This window comes from Athene cunicularia (genome assembly GCF_003259725.1).
Source record: "Athene cunicularia isolate RWA chromosome 1 unlocalized genomic scaffold, athCun1 chr1_part1, whole genome shotgun sequence".
NCBI lineage: Eukaryota > Metazoa > Chordata > Aves > Strigiformes > Strigidae > Athene > Athene cunicularia.
The window spans coordinates 101,419,646-101,434,401 of record NW_020799091.1 but is presented as its reverse complement, the minus strand read 5'-3'; the positions used below and the strand labels follow the sequence as shown (position 1 = coordinate 101,434,401).

Here is a 14,756-nt window from a genome sequence, read left to right as displayed (position 1 = left end):
CCCAGCAGGTTTCCTGCAAGTGAGCAGAGGGGTCAGGTGAAGTCTCAGACCTGGGGAAAACCAGCATTACACAGTTCCCACTTCAGCCCCTCTCCTGCAGGCTTCAGCTGCTTAAAATCAGCTGCCTTTATGGGCAGCAGGCCAGCTCATTTCCATGAAGGAACCAGCTCCATATGCTAGGCTGACAAAAAAAATCTACTTTCTTCAGAAACACCTAAGTCTTTGGCTTTCCTTTTGTTTCTCTTGGTTTTAGTCCATTCTTAGTCATCACTGTGATAGCAATGGCATCCAAAGCCTGCCCTTTTTTCCTCTCCACGAAGGATGTAAAATACTAACAGTGCATAGCAAAACAAAAATAATGAACGTTTTCCATTTCCAGTGCTGTGTAAATATTGACCATCTAATCTTCACAGCAAACTGGACAGACAAATGTTTCTGCTCTAGTTATTGCCTCCAGCACCTTGAGTTACATGATCCCTGAGCTGGAGCCCCCTGGATCCTTCTCTGGGCTGTTTTCCTGACTGTGCGGCATCTCTTCAGCACGCTCTGTGCTCATTGCTTTCTCTCTTCCTATAGCGACAGTCACCAGCAACAGCACCAGAAAAGTCTCGATTCTCTTTCCTTTTTGTAAAGTGTGGGACCACTACTTCTCTTTTCTTTAGTCCTCTGCTTGTTTATCTCTTTTGGCGGCACACCAAAGTCAAGACAGAACAGGAGGGGTGTTTTTACTGGGAGTGCACTACAATCCCGGCTTGGACCTGAGCTCTGCTTTTTGGACCTCAGACATGGCTGCAATATAAAAACCACCACTAGACTGGGTGTACCCATTAGAAAGTAATAATAGGGACCACTTGATAAAAGGTCCTGGTCATTATTTTCTCAAGGTGTTTTGTCCAAGCACTGACTTTTTAGTGAAACTGAAGAAATATATTCAATTTCCCTTAATTCTTTCGTGCAATTTCTGCCTTGGTGTTCCATACTATTATTTTGTGCTGTTAAATACCTGTTGTGTTTTATTACAAAGTAACTAAAATAATTATTTTTCCAGTTACTATAGCATCTGGAGAGCTTCCAGGATGAAAGTGAATACAGAAATGCTAAACATTTACTATTTTAATAGATAGCCATCAGTGCTTTATGAACTATTCTATTACATCCAAAAAATACCATTGTGATTTCACAAAGGGTCTTGAGAACATTTGCTTTAAATTGAAAGACTCTATGTCGACTATACCTTGAACACTGTTAATATCGATCCAGCTGCTCTATGGAGCAATCTAATCTTTTCATTGTGGCACTACTGAAAATCTGGTCCATACACTGGCAAAAGTGCATCTTTCAAAGTTACCAACATTAAAGAAGCAAATCGTTACATTTTTCATTAATTAAAAAAGGCTTATAATAGCATTAATGATCCTTTCATCAGAGTGAGTCATTTAGGTAATGGCAGCCTAGCACATTAACTTCCTTTGGCTTTGCCTTGGCCTTTTAACTCCTCCAACTGATTATTACCTAATTTGTAAAGTCTCCCAAATGGGTCATTAGCTCTTAAATAGATTTCTCCTGCTGTTTGGTATATACCCTAGAAACAGTGGGCTGTCAGAGAGATAACTGGTTTCGAAGTAGCTCTTTCTGGGAAAAAAAAAAAAAAAGTTAAGGAAATGCCAGATTAAATTAAGTTTGTGAAATGAATCATGGCTTGAAATATCCCCGATACATGATTAACTAAGACATCACATAGAATTATTTTTTTTCCACAAAGGAGGACTGGCATCAGAGCATATGCAAGCATATGTGTCCTTGTAAGCACCTGCAACTCCTGCTGCTTCCAATCCATAACAGCAATCATGCAACCAGTCATCTAACGTGCTAAACTAGGAAACCAAGGAAGAAGGCTCATGGGACCAGGTCCTGTACTCCTGACGTGGTGACCTTCGCTCTCTGCCTCCCCAGTTGACCCTAGAAATCATGAACCAAGGACAGAGATACCTAAAAGCACAAGAAAATCAGTAGCATTTGGTCCAAGTATATGAACTGCCCAGAGCAACGCTACATTCACCGACCAAATTAGTGATAATGTTCACGGCAAGTGAGAAAAACAAAAGATCGTTTAGCATTTCTCAGCCATAGATTGCATTTTCCTATATTGTTTCTTTACAAAATAATGTACAGCGTGAGACTGAAATAAGTCAGTGTGACTAAGTAAAAACTCTTTGTACTAACCCACTCATCTGAAAGCTATTCGTGTGAAACAGAATAAACGACTACTGGCCAGCAATATCTGCACTGCAGGAACTCTGAATATGGAGGTGTTGAACAAATTACATGTTTCCACACAAAGAAAGTAATACTTAAGATAAAACAACATTTCAACTTTTTCAACTAAACTAATATAACTTTAGAATTAGCAAATGCTTCCATTTGTTTATGCAGCAACTTCTTTGTTCTATTCTTCCACTCTTATAACAGACTCCCTCCTCTCTGGCTCTCTGTTTTAGTATTTTTAATGCAATCATCACCTCTTTTTGAAAATAGGCTACTCTGTACTAGTTTTCTGTGGTTTGCTAAAAGGGCAACAGCTTTGTGTTTTATGCCCTTAGCAAGGACAAGAGATGTGGTGTCCTTTGAGAATAAAATCATTGTCTGGTATGGCCCAATATATGTGGATCTGCAGAACATTAATAATACACTAAAATCACAATCTTCACTAGTGTTTTCATAGCAAACAAATAGCTCTCTATCATTATGAAAGTCTCAGTTTCCTATTTCCATAATTTTCCCCTGGAATAAGTCATGTATACGTTGCAGGTACTTTGGTTACTATGACCTTCATGCAGTATCAAGGCAACATGCAATCACAAAGCTGAAAAGCAGAGTACTCTGTGATCAAAGACTTTTCGTTATTTTCCAGAAATGCCTTTTTATTACAGAAATCTGCTTTATAACTTGTTCTGACAAATGTCACAGCTGGAGAAATTCTTCCTCTAAGGAAAGATTTATGATCTATAGGATAGTTTTCTTTCTCTGTATTTTTCAGGAGACTGGATTCATCAAATACAAACTACTCTTTGATTTGTGTGTCTGCATGTTCAGCACAAAGAAATGAAATACAAGGACAGGAAAAATGACAATACTCTTCATCTACAGGTAACTTTTTGGCACACAAATATCATCTGGTGTGATCAGCTGGAAAGTGCTGAGGTATTAGCATAGAATGATGTGGTAGGAACAGGACTTCCCGCAGAGAAAACTATGCTTATTCTGTTCTTCATGCTGGCCACCATGTTGGCAGGCACATCAATACCCCAGCAGATGGTTTTGAGCAGGGACTCACAAAGCACCACGTGCAGAAGGTTGCCCTTCATGGGAGGATTTCAGCTGAGGAACATCCACCTCTTGAGAGGTCAGGGTACCAGCTGAAATGTCACAGAGCATAGCCCAGAGCAGAAGTAATTGTAACAATAAGCTAGTTCAAGACTTGTCACCTCTGAGCAGCAAAACAGAAATGAGAATGTAATTCTCCTTCCTTAGAGAAGACTACAAGGAACCAGCAGCAACCAAAACCCGTGACGCAGCTCAGTTTTCCTCTGAGTGGGTTACAGAAGCCCAGGCAGCTAATGGGCCTCTGACTCAAGGCTCAGTTTGGCCAAAGGCCACAACACAGATCTTCTGCACTTACACTGGTGAGGACTGAGGTCATCTGTGCTTTCAAGTGGGGTTTCAAAAGAAATTTAGCCAGCCTGGAAAGGACAAATACAACTACAAAATCTGAGCAAGAACAGTCAATAAGGTCTTGTTTACAAGAAAGCCTCTGAATAACTTTTGTGCTCGAAGTAAAAAGGTTGCTTGAGTTCTTCCCTCGATCAAGTATCAGACTTAGGGGGTGGTTAAGAGTTTGTCAGTTGACTTCACTGGGATATGGTATCACCTTTTGTAAACTGTTTTTTTAATACATTAATAGATTGATACACCTGAAAAGAAGATGAGGGCTACACCAGAAAACGTTTAAATGCGTTCTAATCTCTGGGAATCAGCGGAAATGTGCAGCCTCTCCCTCTGAAATGGACCCAAAGCCACAGCTGTTCTGAACTCCAGGTGCTGTATTTTTGTCACCTTCCACTATTTTGACTGTAGCATTCTCAAACAGCCCAGCCACCCAACTTAAGCTAAGAGCATTCAGCACTTTTAAAAGTTCAGCACTGAGAAAAACATTAGTCTTACCACTGAAGAATGATGCTTTAGGTAATGGGATACTCTGTTCTGAAGTCAAATAGCTGCTGCTGAATTACAGTTAGCCGCATAAGTATATGTAACATTTTAAATCATAAAGGTCTGTACTTTATAGAGTAGAGATTAAGTAATTTTAAACAGTATGTGTGACAAATGCAGTAAGTATTACTTGGTGACTTACAGTTTTAAAATGTCCAAGACAACATTCAAAAGTAATCTGATGCTCACAGTCTCTACACTCTTCTCTTTGGTTAGGCTGAATATCATTATTACTGGTAAAGAATATGATTTTTATTTTAAAAAATAGTCTTTACGCAACTAAAGACAAATCTATGATGTTTTAATATTTGGTTTGTATTTCCTCTCCCACTTGTGAGTTTTCCTGATTCAGTATTTTTTTAAAAAACTCAAAGTATCATTTGCTGATAAAAAAGGCATTGTAGCATATTTCCAATGTATACTGTATTTAAGTCCAGATGAAAGTAAATCAGCTATAAATTAGTGTATTCCAAATATAAAAATGCTCTTTATGTCTATATTTTAGGTCACAAACTACATTCACAAACTGTTTTAAAAGTAGGCACTTAAAACAACCTGCATTTGGCCAAAAATAATATCCATCATTTTTTGGTTACTGAGTAACTCCAACAGCACTTCTCTCCGCAATATGCTTATCAGACCAGCATGCACAGCTGGTATTATTATCAGCCTGAAGTAGAAATGTAAAATAGCTTCAGTCTCCCTTGTCCTTCCTTATTCCCCTTGTTTCAAGAAAAGGTGTAACACATACTTCAAGATAACAGTTGGAGTCTTCCCTCAGAGTAAGTCCCAGCAGCTGCCTCTTGTGCTTTGGAAACATTTTGTTGAACCATTTGCACACACTTGGACAGTGCTGAAGCTTAAGCACTGATGCTACATGCTACTCATCAGGCACTAAGTTACAGGAACTGTTTCTTTGGTCACACATTGTTTAATCATAGAAACACGATGGTCCAGACTGGACAGTATTTTTCTTCATCCTGGGCCGTGACAACTCTCCCAGGTTATTTCAACACCTGGCTGTATGTGTTGATACAGACCCCATCCTACTTGTCCCTGAGCCGGTAATATTTGTCCCAACGGTGCTGGCTGTTTCAACAGGCAGTTAATATCCATGTGAAGCCATGTAATTATTTCCCTGAATATCCAGGGTATGGAGGGGGTGGGGGATACTGTATTGAAGTCTGTGGGGTTGGAGTATAAGGTGGAGGTAGGTCAGCTGGGTACTCCATTTCGTATTCGTAACTGTATGGTGGTGGAGCCACTGGAATGGGAGAAAAAAGAAGACATAGTAAAAAATCTTTTTTTCAGATGCAGGCCCCCAAGTATTTTCTAGTTGACAAACAGACTTCCATATAACAGACGTAAATGGAAATGCGCTCGCTTTTTTTTTTAGGCCATCATTATACAGTCACTTTATGTCAATGCAAATCCTTGCTTATTGTCCTTTCCTCCACTGCTTAGCTGTGTGCCCACTGACATGTTGTGCTGGTAAGAGTGTTTGAGTGGCCATATGATAGCAGATATCACAGTGATATGGCAGAGCTGAACTTTTTCAGGGGAGGAAGGTTGGGTTTTTATCAGATCCATTCTCTTCCACCCCCTTTAGCAGCAACATGGATTTATGTTGTCTCAAAATGACAGGGTAACCAGGGCTTTCACTGATCTCCACAGACCCCTCAAATACCCTCTGGATCACCAGGAGATGTGTGACATGCCATGCCAAACACGGCAGCATCACACCTCCCAAGACAAATGTCAGCCTTCTTCCCAGGATGTTCCCAGGGCTCAGGTTGAGCAATAACAAAGCTTTCACCATGTTCACCCCAAGAACATCTGCTGAGACATTTCAGCAGAGCCCATAATTTGTAAACTGGGTCAGGCATTTAGGAAACAACAAAAATATTCACAGTTGAAAACATTTTATCAATTACTTCTACTAACCTTAGAGAAGAAGGATTAATTCAGTGATCAAAAAGACAGTAAATGCTGCAAAATGATAGCATGGTAGGAACTGAAGGCTCCATATCAAGACCTTATAAGAGTAGTCTCTACAAATTTTCAAGTCCAGAGTCTGTTCATGTCACCATGTCACTGTTAAGGTCTAGTCTGCTCACGTCTCTTTATGTCACCATGGATGCTTTCCTATCCCCTCCCTAGATGTCTCAAACAGACTGGCAGTGAAATAACACTTGAATAGAAAGGAAACAGAAACCTAGGATATTTGTGATGGGAGGAAGGGACTCAAATCCCAGTATGCCATGAAAGGCGCTCCCTGCTCTGAGAACCTGGCTGTTGCTGTGGCTGAGGCCAAAGGACGGGCATCCTCTTGCTTGCAGCCCCTGTTCAAAACAGGTAATGGCAGGGAGGAGGGCTGGTCACAAACCCCACAGCCAAAGTCAGGTCAGTCATTACTCCAGAAGTGTTAATGACAGTGGGAAACACAGAAATCATTTGAGAGCTTCCCCCTCCTCCAAAAACTACTGCTGCTCAGAGTCAGAACTGCTCGAACTAATGTTTGCACCAGGAACCAGGAGCATGCAGAGTCAAACTGCCTGTAGGTGGAGAGACAGGGGTGAGTCATTCCAGGAGCAGACTTGGGGAGGAAAAGGCTACAGCCCCGGAGTCTTCATTTTGCTCTTGTTTTTACAGCTTGCAGCGACTGACTATTAGATTCTGAAGCAGCTCCTCAGCAATTCATGGTTGAGAATATTGCAGTTTTCTTTCATTACTCATCTCTCTATGTAAAACAATGTTGCAATGATAAGGATGATTACAGATGGTTTTAGTTTAACTGGAAAGTAAGAGCATGAGGAAGAAAACAAGACACCAAGAGCAGTGAATGTGTAAAGGAACACATAATAAATATTGCATAGCTTGCCTCTAAGTACACATAATGCACCTAGGATTTGCTGCAACCTTTGCAGCAGGAGGGAATATAAAGGCAGATGATCTCTTAAGAGTGGGATGAAAGGTGTTCATCCATGAAACACCATTGCCTTTTATTATAGTGCACTTGCAAGTCATCCCAAGGCAATCACTCCTGGATTTGCAATTAACAATGCAACTGAAGGAGAGACATAGCTGCTTCCAGGGTCAGATTTGCTTTTCAACAATATGGCCACTTTCAGGTGGTGTGGAGTCCAAACAAATGAGCCTTGCAGACCATCTGGATCAGTGCAGATCCACCTTTAGTGCTTCTGTACCCCAATCCTAGACGGGCATGAGTTGACAAGTGTGGTGTAGAGAGTGTCTCTGCACAGAGCTATCTCGTATACAGCCTTGTGTACCAGTTGCCAATCACTGTGGGCACAACTGCAACTGAAGCAGACCCATGAGGGGTCCCTACTGTCTGCTGGGCTGCCCCAGAACCTGTGCCAGATCCGACTAGGGCTCTGTGTCTCCCCTGGTGCTGCCCTGCACCTAGAAAAGCCATTACACCAAAACAACGTTAACCCACAGAGAAGCCTGCACTGAGCATGTTCAACACTCAGCTAACTTTGACCAAGGCACAATGGGCATCTCTGCACTGTGCTCCAAGTTCTTGTCAGTTCAGGCATGGTGCCAGGGGGATGCAGAGAGCTAGCTCAGATCCAGCACCGCATGGCAGCCAGCAGTCCCGCCTGTGACACACAGCAGAGAACAACACCCTGCAAAGACGCCCATTTGCCTTTTCAGAAGTCATCTGGGATTCTGCAGTACCCAGCAGGGCTTGTGAACTCTGGCTGAGTACCAGCCAGCTCAAGGCTGCATTAGACTCCACATGGCACCACTCGAAGCCTTTGCACTAGGATCCACAGACTTTATTGTCCAGGTTTTCCCCTCTCTGCAGTATGCTGGGCCCCCATTATATTGGACAATGAAAGAGAGCTGACTGCATGTGAACAAGAGCAAACAGAAAAAACAAAACACAAAAGAAGCACAACTGATCTGTCACCAGAGAGCCTCTGGTGACAGGGAAAAGGTCTATCCTGCACAATGCAGCACCGCCCTGAATGAGGTCTCAACATGCTACTGCAGGCACCGCAAGCCATACAGCTGCGTGAATGTGGCACCTGGCCAGATCTCACTAGCCCACTGAGCAGCTGAATAAATTAGCCCAGGCAGAAGCAGAGTGGTGCACTGATGAACACTGCACACACAGAGCTGCCTTGCGTTTCTCAGCAGGGAGTTGTGCTGTTCCCCTCTGGATTGAGAAGAGCCTCCTGCTGTACTCATATGCTCCATTTACTGTGGAGCCGTAACTATCCAAAGATACTCCCCTAACATGAGCACAGGCACTCTTGCAGGGGTGTCATTTCGCTTCCTTACCTGGGTACGTGCTGATAGTGTTGATGTGCGTAGTTCGGATGACCCCTACTCGAGTCCCACGGTTGTTCTTCATGCACATGCAGATACAGATGGCAATCCCAGCAATCACTCCCATTATAAAAACTATACCAAAAACAATTCCAGCTATCGCCGTGCCTCTGTGAGGGGAATGGAAACATGCAGTCAGTCTCAGCCAAATAATGTTTAGAAAACAAAAATTATTTTCTCAGGAGTGGTGCCCATTTGAGAGGAAAAGTGCATACTGATGACTGAAAATGCTGCAACTTTTGATCCATCAGGGCATCTGAATAGAAGAAATGAAAGATCTCCAACATGAAAATGAGAAACTCTCTCAAAGTCGCCTTTGTAATTGTGCCAGATCACTCTGCTGATTTACCATATAGTAAGTCCTCCCATTCCAGGGCCATCTGAATTTAACAACTTCTAAATATTACCAAGAATAATTTCTTCCCTTTCTCATCACACAAGACTTTTTTTTTTTTTTCCTAAAGGCATTGGTATTATTTTCTTTTGAAAAGAAAGAGTAAGTTATCCCCAGTAATATATTCCAGAAGCGTCCCGAAATGACTGCACGCTCTACTTCCACAGGAATGGTTTTGTCATTGTTTTATCTTAGGTCAAAAAGTCCTTCTGCTGTGCTTCTGAGCCCACAGATTAAGGAGAACCTCCTCTTCTTGAGGATGAGCAGCAATAAGCAAAGTGAATGACCACTCTTTCACACATCTGCTGCTGCAGCCAGCACAAGTATTTGAGGCTTAAACGATTTCTTTTAAAACGGTCCAAAGGAAAAAATTTAGCTCAGCCCCTGAAGTAATGAATCAGACTTTCCTTGAAATTATACAGAAAAAGGAAAGGAAGCCTTATTGCACTGACGCATGGGAGAAAAAACCAAGAGGCACATAAGAGCTCCCAATAATATTGAGGGCAAAATCAGCCTTTCTGATGAACCCTAGCTCACTGAGGTTTGTTGTCAGGCACAGGCAGTGAAACATATGTTATATGAAAGATGGTATTTATAGCCTATCCTTTCATGAAAAAAACCCAGTGACTTGCAGAAATATTCTTACTCTGTGCATCTCTTCATCTTCCAGCAAAGAACTCAAAGAGCAACCTTGCTGGCAACTTTTTTACTGCACATCTTAATCAATCCAGACTGATAGTTTGTCAATGTGAATAAGCTTTGCTAGGAATTATTACAATGTAGAGAATAAAACAGGCACTGCAATACTACAAAGACAAGTATCAAAAGGAGTCTAAATCACAGTTTAGCCTCTCCATACAAGTGCAGGAACACAGAGCAGGTCTGATTTTCAAAATGCTGATAGCCTACTGGCTTCCGAAGAGTCAGCAACAGTCAGGATGAACTCAGTATTTGAAAAATCAGACCTTCTATTTAGGAACCTAAATATGAGTTTAAGAGCTTGTTTTTAGGCCCCAACTATTCAGAAACTTGGCCAAGATCTGCAGTACAATTATGGAACTATATAGCATAAGTAAACACAGACAATTTTCTGTCTTACTAAAATACACTGCCAGAGAGCTAAATTGCTCTCTGCTGTTATGTAGCAATGAATGAAGAGTGTGCAGGGAGAGTAAACCTGTTAATATCTTGCAGCCTAATTTATAAACCCCTAACTCATGGCAGCAAGCACCTGGAGTAAAACCAGTAACTCAAAACACTGATGTGATCAAGTGCTTTGGTAGTAACCACGATGACTAAGTGAGAAACACCTCCCCACCCCCTCTATATTTGCATCTAACAAAAAGAAAGTCCAATGCTCTTGGAAGATGTGACTAAGAGACCTCCAGTTTTTCTGTCCTTCTCTCTCTGGGAACTTTACCACTACCTTGACAGAATCTGCTGCATGAGAACACAGCTTGACTCAGAAGACACTTTTAACACAATACTCTCTTAATTCCATAAAGTTTTCTTATAATATCACAATTAAAAAATCAGGCATAATGCATGGTACCCCTGTTACAAACAACACTGAATCGTTACTGCTTTAGCTACATCCTCTTAGTGGATGAACTCCTGTGCCCTTTCCTGGGAGCATTGCACCACAGAGTTGCAGGGAACTCAGTTATGCTGAAATAATCCCTCTCCCAACTTGATGAAGCAGAACCAGCCACTTCTGACCACTGGCCTCAGGTCCTACACACTGCATTTCTGCTTTGTACACGGTCCACTGCTGCCCAGCTCCCGCATCCCAGGTAGGCTCTGCCTAATTGGCTCAAATCCCAGAAACCTCAACAGTTTCTTGCACTCCTAGCCAGCTGCACCCTGAGGAAAAGCCACCCTCCACCCTAAAGGCTGACAGAAGTGGGTAACACACAGCACGTTACCTTCCCACTACCAAATTAAAAGTTCTATGTTAATAAATCCCATTTGAAACACAATTTAAATAGTTTGTTATCAGCTGTCTCCAAAGGCAAAGGTGTCCCATTTTCTTCCAGAAGTGGTCAGCCAGATGCTGCTCCGTCATCTGCCATGAGTGATGGGTTGCATTCTTCATTAACCTGTGCCTACTGGACACCCCAGCCTCACACCCAAAGCCCACTCTCCCCTTCTGCATGAACAGCAACTGCTCCAAAGCACTATCACTCCACTAATTTAAATGATGAATCTGTGATACTTTACATAAGAAGTATTCATAAGGAAAGGAAAAAAGATGACAAAAGGTCTGATACCATCTTCAAAAGGAGCTTCCACCTTTCCTGAGATATTAAGGAATACACCTGCCAGCTTGCTTCGGGTGACCCGAGAACCCACTTGCAGTTCTATAGCTTTTCCTAGTGACCCTTTGGTGGTGTTGGCTGACTGGCACTATCTTGACACTGCAAAGAAACAGCAGCAGGGTAAGATATAGCTGTTGAAAGACCCTCTGTATCTGCCTCCATCTGAAATTCGAAAAGGGGTGAAGTCCACCAGCAAAACTTTCAAGTCAGAAAAGGCCTTTCAGTCTAAACACAAATATACTGGAAAGCAAAACCCACTTCTGCCAGGCTAGCAAACCCAGGTCAGTAAGCAAAATACAGAATATCCACTAAAGCATACTTTTGCTGGTCCCCACTGTAGCTCCTGATGGTATAGCCATGAACCAGAAACAAAAACGGTCACCCAAGAAAATATTCACCAGTTTAGCTTTGCTGACAAAACTACTACGTCCAAGTCTTGCTCATGGTTCTGGAATCAGGTCAAAAAGAGGGTTAAATAGCTATACCCACCACTACTTGTGGATTCAGGTTTTCACACTGCAGTGGTAAATTTAGACCACCTATGGATGGTTACCCAAAGAGAGCCTGAGATATGGAGCAAAAGATGTAGGTCACTTTTTACATCTGGTTACAGCCTGAGTACCAGCAGAAAAGTGATTGCTGGCCTTGGTGGGCTTCAGATCAGATCCAGTGCCACGCACGTGAAACTTTCAGGAATCAAGTGTCTGAATTGAAAAGGATCTGTTTGAGAGGACTTCAGATGTACTCTCCCAAATATATATAAAAGAATATATATAATGTTGTATCCCTCACTGATGGTGAGTCAAAGTGTAAACCCATCCTGATTCAGACACATGCAGTCCCTGCCACTAACAATGGCCCCCAGTAAAACTAGGAGCACTCTGTCTCTAAACATCACGCTGCAACTTCTCAACACCAAATCCTGGCAGGACGACAATTGTGCAGTAGATGTTCTGGGCACACAGCACAAAAATAAATGCTTGTTCTTTTTGTGGAAAGCTTATGGTATGACAAGAATGTATGAAGAAAAATAAGCATCTATTTTTTATTAAATGGTTAAGTTTCTCCTTGTGCTTCTAGGGAATTTCTGAACATAAATATTCTATAATAAATAACCCTTATTTTATATTTAAAAATGCCTGCTCTGTCTCTCTCACTCACTGATATGTTAGACTTCTGTATAGAGACACAGAGGGATACAGTGAGTTTTCATGCTATCATCACTATAAACCTGTTCAAGGGAAAGTGCCTAAGAGAAAAAGGACACTGTAAAGCAAGAGAAGTCACACAGCAGAGTCACATAGCAACTAAGAAGTTTGAAATAAAGGGAAAACTTTGAAATGGAACAATTTGAAGGAAAACATGCAAAGTCCTTTACACACTGCCACAGAAAAATAATACACAGAAAAGTAAAGATGGAAAAGGGTATAAGTAATTTTAAAGCTGTAGAAATGTCAAGAGACATTGTCAGGGTAAAAATCAGTTATTCAAAGAGGCAGCTTTCCACCTACTTTTAACAGCATGATGCTGGAAAGAATACAAATCTCATTCACAGCTTAACATTTCTGGCCCAGCAGAAGCCTGTGCAGGTGATCAGGCCTACTGTTGAGTGGCACCAAGGCCATGGCAATGCCAGAGCCAGGCAGGGCTCTCACCATGCTTGCAGTTGGTATGGCTGAGGTGCCTGGGGTCAGAAAACCCATCCCTTGGGGAACTGCTAAGTTGGGTGTTTTACACAAGTGGCAAGAAGCATCACCAGTAGTTGCTCCAGCCTGAAACAAGCTAGGGTTGAGATGACTGGAGAAAAGGAGAGACACTGAAGAGCAGCTCTGCTCCTTCAGGTCTTAATGAGTGGGAATGGAGTTCACTTAGTGCCCCTTAACCCTCCAGAAGGCTACTACTTTGGGAATTAGGCAAGAAGTGGATGTCAAACTTGCTCAAAATGTATGCCCCCTCTGTGGTCATCTTCACTTTGGGGACACTGGATCTTGGAGGCTGAAATGGCTCAATAGGCTAGTGCTTCCTGAAGGAAAAATGATTACTGAATAGGCATCAATTTTTAAATGCATTGCCAAAGTTTGGGAGCCAGGTATACATGGCCTGCACTGCTGTATGGCAGGGACTTTGCAGTCTGTTGGCCTCTGCTCTTCCTTCTTGGGTTCTGCCCTAATTTCACAGGTGGTATGGTGTGGAGCACTACATTTTGCCAGGGAGGGGGCCTGGTTTATTAGTACAAAACTGCAAAGAGAAAACTTTTCAGTCAGCTCTTCCAGAAAGCTCACACACTGTAATGCAAAATATTTTAATTCCACTGCCACCAAGACAGTCCCTCATGAGTCTGCTCACCCAGGGATCCCCAGCAAAGTGCATGTCCCAAAAACTCCCCGCATCACTGCAGCCGAGGGATGCTGCACACCATGTACCCCTGGCCTCCTCCTGACTCTGAGGTGTCCTCAGCACAAGGGCACACACAGGTCTGGCACCAGTTATGGATCAGGGCAAACCAGACAAGGCACAGGGGGCCAGATATCTGCCAGCTTGGCCTCACTGCACCAAAGATGTCCAGCATCTCAGTGCTGTTTCAGCGTCTCCCCAAAACCCTCCTGCTGAGGCTTGGGTTGCCCTCTTCCCCTAATGTTTGTACTCATGCCTCCACACCTGCACCTCCTCAGTGTGCCAGGACAGCCCCAGCTGCTGGCACCATTCCCCTCCAAGGATGCTGTGGGGACAGTTTTTATTTGTACGTCCTTCCGCACCCCCACTCAGCAGCACCCCTTTCCCCCTGGGTGCCTTGAGGGGAGTGGATGCTGCCTGGCATCCACTGGCTGTCCCCACACCCCTGACTGTTCAGCTTTAGGTTGTGTGACCCTCACACCCCTGCCCTTTTTGCATTTGTTGTCCTTCACGAGCAGATGGTTCCTCTGGATTCCTGTTCTCCTTCAGTCCTTCCCCTCCTTGGAACACCTTTAAAGGCTTTCTTAAACTGGAGAAGACACTAGGGGCAAGTAGCCAAAAAGATACCTTGGGGAGAGCATAAGAAAAGGGAGAAAAATCTCTCCTGTCCTTCAATGATTTGCAGCTCAGCAACTTTCTCACCCAGACAGGTTGGTTTGTTTTTTAACTGTATCACTCAGTAGATTTCTCCTCTGCAAACCTGCCCAGCCTCATCTTGAGCTTCTGTAAATTTTAGCATTCACAGTCTCATGTGGAAATTAGCTCTCCAGTTTAATTATGTATCTGAAGAACTGTCTCCTCTGGTCTATTTGGAACCAAATGCCCAGTAATTTCACCCATGGCTCCTAGCTCTCAGCTTGTCAGCTGCCAGCTACCCTTCCTGCCCATGATTTTACAGACCGTTAGCATCACGCTGGGCAGCCAACGCTTCCCCACCCTGCAGGAGCCCCGTCCTACTTGGC

General features: G+C 42.9%; 1 protein-coding gene across 1 annotated transcript in view; it reads right to left on the bottom strand.

The window, feature by feature from the left end:
- Window positions 1–5,399: 5,399 nt before the first annotated feature.
- The window catches only part of CYYR1 (cysteine and tyrosine rich 1), a 126,043-nt gene continuing 116,686 nt past the window's right edge, over window positions 5,400–14,756 (bottom strand). The window contains exons 3-4 of the mRNA XM_026846685.1: window positions 8,581–8,738; window positions 5,400–5,533 (exon numbers count right to left, since the gene is read on the bottom strand). Of these exons, the coding sequence (XP_026702486.1) occupies window positions 5,400–5,533; window positions 8,581–8,738 (292 nt within the window). The remainder of the gene's footprint in view (window positions 5,534–8,580; window positions 8,739–14,756) is intronic.